The following is a 7,500-nucleotide window of genomic DNA, read 5'->3' as shown; positions in this document are numbered from 1 at the left end:
GTACTTACAACGACAGCAATCGTTAAAATCTACTGCTAACAGTCATAGGAACAAAAGCACATCGCTCATAACTCCACATGTCTCCTTGACACTGCAAGTTGCCCAATAAATATTCCACGGGCTCGTGTGGCATTAGGAAAGCGTGTTATCCAGGTCCCTCTTAAGTAAATGTTTACTCTAGACATTACATGACACATTCTCATGGAATACAGCTCATTCGCAATGGTAATCACATTAGCCTCATACAAGGGCAAACTGATATGCAAACAGGCTTACACGCAAAATTATGAATGCTGGCAAATGCACACTTACACAAATTACATTTTACACACAATCATACATGTACACCCGTATGTATGTATGTATGTGTGTAAGAATTAAATTAATTAAATAAATGTAAAAGAAATTAGGATTGCATTCCTAGACTAGCATTTCCTACTTGCGGACTTGAAATTATGAATCTAACTCATATTCTATTCCATCACCTAAAGTAAAGCCAAACACTAAGACAAGTATCGCATGGGACTGTCTGTCATGCAGCGTAAAGTCAACAGCAGAGTCAAATACACACGGAAACAGGATCGAGACACGAAACAGAGAGAAAGATACAAATTCAGTTTCTGAACGTAATAGGCCGACGGGGGGAGCAACCAGATAAACACGCAACAATATCCTTAAACGGAAAAGGTGCCAGCACTGACACCCGAACATACTCATCTAGGCCAGCCACTAAACTAAACCATGTCAAAAACACACGTCGGCAACTTGACGTATAGACATCACAAACAGGTTGTAGACAAATCAACGACATACTGATAACTTTAACCAGCCATCAAATGATTATCCAGCATATGCCGAAGTTTCGTTCTCCACTTACGGTTGTTGACGTGTTACCAATGTGTTTGTGATATGTATGCGATAAGCTGCCAATGTATGTTTGTGACATGTTCTGCTACAGTATGGAGGCACCCTTATACGACAAGCGGCTAGAAAGGGAAGGAAGGAGGTTCCGTCTGGAAGGAGCCCATAAAACTGCTCTTTGTGAGGTGAAATGTTACAGGAATCTTTGAAAGCAAATCTTGAAAATGAGCTAGTGATTATTTATGACCACGTGGGACGCTAACAGCTCTCCTCAGAGCGAGATAAAATGTTGTTTTTCCCGCCGGCCTTCAACTACCACGACACACGAAGACCTGCCAGTGACTTTGGAAGCAGACCAAATGAACGCCTTCAAATTAACAAGCACGATTAAAAGTAACCATAGAAAACTGGTCAAAACTTTACAACCTCCCATTTCCGAAGCCATCCTTCCACTTTCCCCAGCTCTCCCCAGATCTAATCCTGTCTTCCCCTTCCATCTTCCTCTCCTCCCCAACATATTGCAAGCACCAACGCCTCATCCGTACTGTAGAATGGGCAACATAATGAGGGCTAAGGCTGCTGACGTCACATCTCTGCCCTGCTGATGTCATGGTGGATAACAATGGGCCAGAGGGTCAGACACTCTCCGGCCTTTTTTTCTATCCGAAGGGGAAGGGGGAGGGGGAGGAAGAAGAGGAAAAGGAGGGTGATAAAAGAGACAGGAAGAAGAAAATGGATACAAGGAAGTGGGGGAACAAGAGGTTGAGAATGACCGATGGACGAAAATTAAAAAGGGGCATGAGGTTAAAAAAGGAAGAACGGAGGAGATGAGGGAAAGGAACAAGAAAAGGAAGGAGACAAGGAGAAAGGGTTAAAAGAAGTGGAGCAAGTGAACGGAAAAGAGGAGTAAGAAAAAAGAAAATGGAAGGAAGGAAGACAAAAATCCGGAAATACAAAACAAACAACAATGTAAAGAGAAAGCAGAGGAGCAGATGGAACACAAGGAGGTGGAGAAATGAGAGATAGAAGAATGGTTAGATGAAGAAAAGATTGAGCGCAGTAAAAGTAGGAGGGCAACTACAACAATAAATGAAAAAAAAGAGTAGAAAAACCATGTCAAAGAGGGTGTAAAGCAAAAGAAAAGGAAAAATATTTTAAAATGAAAAGTGAATACGGAGGTATGACCGTAAGAGTGCCATTCGGCCCTTCAATCTGCGTAGGACGTAAACACGAGGAGAGGAACCGAACGCCGTCGAGGGCCTGGGTGAAGTTTTTATGGGAGCGGAAAGCTGCTGACGAAGGCGATATCTGAGGATTGTTAAGAGCCTGAAGAGGTCAGACCGATAACCTTCGCTGAGCAGAGAGTGCAAAGGCCGTGGAATACGATCAGATTACCCGAGGGAACACTAATCAATTCACGGGCGCATTATCGCCAGGAGACAAAATAATGAGTCAAGCCAATTTACCTTCTCAGAGGCAGCTTTGTATTCCTTTCGCCGTCTTACGCTTGCTATGGAAATGGTTAGACCATTATACAACTGGAAATGATAACATCATTTACAGTTCAATCAAATGCTTAAGCGTGAGGAAACGATCAACTCGATTTTTAAAAAATGCATTGTTAAAAGAATAAAGAAAAAGTTAAAAATGAGGAATGCAAAAGAAAGGAGATCAGTAACCAGCTAGTGAAATAATATTAGTCGTAAAAGAGACATTTTCAGCTAACAATTTCAGCTAATATTGGTATAGTTAAATGATGATACAAATATTAGCTGAAACTGTTAGCTGAAAATGTCTCTTTTACGACTAATATTATTTCACTAGCTGGTTACTGATCTCCTTTTGTTTTGCATTCCTTATTTTTTACTTTTTCTTGATTCTTTTAACAATGCATTTTATAAAAATCGAGTCGATCGTTTCCTTACGCTTAATCATTAACACAAATTTTTATTCCTGTTTTCTGCGGGTCTGGGTTTCCTAAAATACAGTACAACGGGCTATTCGGGCAGTCTTGTCCAACCGGCACCAGCAACCTTCAAAACGTGTTTTCCCGTAATTCCCGTCCCTCTGACGACCACAAAAATGGACTTTCTATTACTGAGATCTTAAAGCACGAATTTGAATCGATTTCTCGCCATTCAGCAGTTAACAATTTGACTATATATACGTGTGGAAACATTTTCGCAAACGGGGTATTTTACAGTTTACAGTCAAACGTACTTTGAGTAAGAGAAGAAAGACAGTCACCCAGCCCTAAGTTTAAGAGAGAGAAAGGTAATTCCGTCCATGAAATAGAACAAACCCATTTGCTGTTTGGTGACAAATCCAGACCTCTGTTCTTTAACAGGAAACATAAACGTCCAACTACACATGGGATTTACATTCCACTTACCTGTTTACAGTTTTTATGATTTATGTAAACCAGGATCTAGATGTAAACACAAAATTAACCTGGAGCCCCATCTTAGAGCAGTTTAGCCTTGTGAAACGAAAACTAGTTTTCAGTACTCTTATACAGTATATACTGTTTAATTTACAAGAATGAGAAATTAGTCGGAATGATTTTACAGAGTGGCTTAGATTTACTCAAAACTTGTGTTACCTACAAGAAGAAGAAAACGGGTTTATCATTCTGATAACGAGACAGTGTCGACTGTTCCGATGAAAGGGTCGTCTCATTTAGTACGAGTCTCAAAACAAAGGCCCAGTCGGTACAATATCATTGGTATGACTTCCGAGTCTTACCTGAGGTGAAGAGGACGATGGCCTTGAGGCAGGAATATTCGGCGGAGTCGACGTGAAGAGCCTTCAACTTCTCCACCTGCTCTTGGAAGATTCGGATATGGTCCATGAAGGCCACTACTCTATCGGCCGCCATCGGGGAGGCGTGGAGGCCGGCGGCTGCGAGTAGGGGCGCGACGTGGAGGGGCATGGAGCACTGGGAGGCGTTCAGGACGAAGAGTTCGGACCAAACGAGCCGCAAGAGCGCCACCTGGTCCGTCACCTGCAGCTCCGGGAAGAAGGGGATGTTCTTGGCCCACCCGACGGCCGAAAAGAGGAGCCGAGACGCCAACTCGCAAATATTGTCCACGCCCATGATGTTGTTGGTGTTCATGCACTGGCCGTAGGGCGACGTCGGGAAGGGCTCGGCCCTCAGCAGAAGGGAGATGTACGACGATAGGTACGTGTGCCCGTTAAGGGCGTCCCCGTTGGCGATGAACTGACCGGGCATTCCCATGCCTTGCGTTGGGGGCACGCGGCCACGCTGGACAGCTGCAATGGAAAAAGAAATGATGTGCATGAATTACTATAAACCAAAATGAATAAACTGACAAAAACCTTTATTAGTCTAAACATGATTTCCTTACGTTTTACATTTAGTAAGCCAAGGCAGTGCATTTTCTGAAGAAAGAGAGAGAGAGAGAGAGAGAGAGAGAGAGAGAGAGAGAGAGAGAGAGAGAGAGAGAGAGAGAGGAACGAAATATATCGTAAGCCTCTGCTCTTGTCTGTGACCACTTCAGTACGTACAAGATGTACATGACAACAGAGGCAACGAACTGATCTAAACATATTGATATCATAAAACTAGTCGCTTAGGTAAGGAGCAAAAAATCTGCCTAACAAATTTCTGGGAAGACAGAAAATAAAAAAAAATAAAAATAAATAAATAATAATGACTTCTTCATTATGACGATTCCATAAGGGTTCAGGTTTCCGTTACCCTTTTTAATCATAGAGCGTATAAACGTTGTTTTTGCAACGCCAGTATATCAAAGCCAATTAATCAACTGAATCAACCTGAAGACGCAAAAGAACGCAGTTCAAAAAAAACTACAGCACTGTAAAAAGTCCATGCTTGTAGAGTCATAGTCGGGCATAGTCGTGAATGATGAATAAACACACGAAAAGTGTTTCCTTAATAAGACAAATCTTCTTAAACAGAGTCATCACCTCTAAAGAATGTGAGGGTAAACTATGAACGGAAATGTATATGAAATAAAATAAAATAAGAAAAGTAAAGTCAAGAAAACTAGATGCAAGAACATAGAGGAGTTATAATTCAAAAAAATTGAAAGAAACGTCGGGAAAACCTGGCAAAAGAAAAGGCTGCAACACACGAAAAAAAAAAAAAAATTGTAATTTGTCCACGCATCTCTAATAACTCTTCTCCGTGTTTTGAAAGAATAGAACCATATAGAAGTATATGCACATTCGTGCATGAAAAAACCGGATGTATGATCAACACAACGATAAATGTACAAAAAAAAAAAAAAATAATGTGCTGGAAACCAAGAACAAAACTTTTAAAAAAATTCCAAGACAAAGAAAACTAATCATTACAAAACACAGAACTCTACAGATATCACTTTGGACACTGCTCTGGATAGCTTCTGTATTGCAAAAGGTGAATCTCACTACCTCCGTCTACGTCTGGTAACTACAGCAGGGCATTTTAACGGCCTTACACTGCCCGAATTTGACCTAGACAGGACAAGAAAGCCAAAACAAAGCTAAAATAAACATGCAAGAAAGGGACACTACACAAAACATCAAAGAAAAGTCATCATGAAGGAAATAAGAGAGAAATCCTCAACACGGAAAGCGGCCAAATCATCGTTAAAGGGACGAGAGAAACGATGGGACTTGCGCAGAAGAGACCCTCGGGTGGCAAGAGAAGTCTGTAAGGCTCGCCCGTCCCACAGAAGAAGGAGGAAGGCGAAGAAATCAGAGATGCGAGACGCCGATAAACTCGCGGAACAGGCAACGAGTGGGCGAGATAAAGCCAAGCTCCTTTGGCTTCGCCACCAATAACCTTTTGAGTAATGGGTGTATGGTTGTAATGAATGCGATGAATAATGAAGGGGCTGATGGGAGATCGGTGGGAGGAGAGCAGCGAGATGGGGGAGGGGTTGAGGCCTTCTGGGGAGGTTGGAGTTGGAGGGGGGGAGGGGTGTGCCTGTATAAATGGGTGAATGCTGATCGGCCTCTTGGTGGCCTATGCGAGTTATGGCTCTGCTGAGGCAGTCTCGTCTTGTTCTTGTTCCTCGGCGCTGTAAAATGTATGATAAATAATGATAGTTTTTCGGGAGGCCGCACCGAATACAGATGAGTACGCTGCGTTTACAGGTAAATTAAAAATGAGATACGAACGTCGCTTTATATGGCCTGGAGACGGGCAAATGCCCTGCGTTCCTGAAGCTGTGTGAAAAATTAACATTTTGTTTAAAATTCCTTAACTTCACTTCATAAGTCAGACTTAAATTACACCAACGGTAACTTCAAATTACTTATGCAATGTCAGGAATAGAGAAAAAATAATCAATTATTAAATGCTTATTCTCGTTACCAAATTAATATTCTATTGATGAACCATTTTATAATTTATTTGCCGGCTCACCAAACGACAATGAGGCATCCTGTGGAATCTTAAGCATCGCCTACTGAGCGTGATTTCTTGGCCATTTTAATAAGCAGTAATTTACATTCTTAAAATATGAATTCAAGCTGCGAGATGAAAGCCAAGCATCTATAACACTGTGATTCTAAGTGCAGCGTCATTAATACAAGCATTCGTAATAATCGAGGAACATGTCATTCTTCAAGAGCTCCTATAACAGGACGGAGTGGAAATTTGTAGATATTCTTTTCTCTTTGCTTACAGAGTGAAACCAGTTTTCAGAAAAAGCTAAAAAATCTAGAGGTTTAGAGTTGATTTTTGTTTTTATTGGAGTTCTTAAAAAAGCGACGATATGTCGCTGAAGAAAACAAATTGTGACAAAACCAAAAAAAAAAAACAAAAAAAAACGAGGGTAAATGATCAAAGTAGGCCTAAGAATTTACCAGCAAGGGAAAGGCGAGATGAAGGGAAGCTGGATGCTAAACAGGCCATAATAAAGATAATGAAAACAAAAGGACAAGAGAACAACGAATGGGAAAAGCGAAACAAAAGAAGTTGCTGGATTTCCAGCGGCAACAATGGCGCAGGCTGGAATCGTCAGCATCTCGCACCACTAATTGACTGAGGCCTAGAGATGAATTCCGACGATAAACTCGCCGCTCTCGTTGGGGATTACGATCACTCGGATTAAGTATACGGTGGAAAAGAAAACAGCTGTTTACCATTACCCCTTGTACAAACACAGGATAGCTTTGACAGCCTGATAGCTTTCATTCACTGGCATACAAACGTTTCCAGACGCGTGTGCCGACGGCAGGGAGTCAACTATTTGAGTCATCCTCACAATTTCTTAGAAACTGTGTACTTTTCTCTGATTTATTTTGGGGAAATATAGCAACGACAGCATGAGTAGACGCAATATTTTTCTCTAAGATGTTGTAAAGTACCAATTAACAGTGATGATTCATAATCACGCCACATTAAACGTTTATATCTCAAAGAAAACACTTATTTCTGAAATCTAAAAAACAAAATTTTATTTCTAGAAAAAAAAACTGACTGCACTGGGATGCTTGAAATTTCCTGTACGCAGAGAAAAGAAATTTTAAAATAATATTATTCAAACAAGAATCAGCGCTATGCATATGATATCACACCAGGCACGTTCAAGAGATTTTACATTTTCCTAAGGATATGTTTTCAAATAAGCTTATTATTGTGCTTATCAGTCTACGAATAAG

General features: G+C 41.0%; 1 protein-coding gene across 3 annotated transcripts in view; it reads right to left on the bottom strand.

Annotated features, from left to right (window-relative positions):
- Nucleotides 1-7,500, bottom strand: part of svp (COUP transcription factor 2) — a 598,839-nt gene that overhangs the window by 253,221 nt on the left and 338,118 nt on the right. For all 3 annotated transcript variants that reach the window (XM_067086585.1, XM_067086583.1, XM_067086584.1), the window contains one exon: nucleotides 3,607-4,134. In XM_067086585.1, the coding sequence (XP_066942686.1) occupies nucleotides 3,607-4,134 (528 nt within the window). The remainder of the gene's footprint in view (nucleotides 1-3,606; nucleotides 4,135-7,500) is intronic.

The sequence above is a fragment of the Macrobrachium rosenbergii genome, chromosome 43 (assembly GCF_040412425.1).
Source record: "Macrobrachium rosenbergii isolate ZJJX-2024 chromosome 43, ASM4041242v1, whole genome shotgun sequence".
Classification (NCBI taxonomy): domain Eukaryota; kingdom Metazoa; phylum Arthropoda; class Malacostraca; order Decapoda; family Palaemonidae; genus Macrobrachium; species Macrobrachium rosenbergii.
This window is presented reverse-complemented; position numbering and strand designations above follow the sequence as displayed.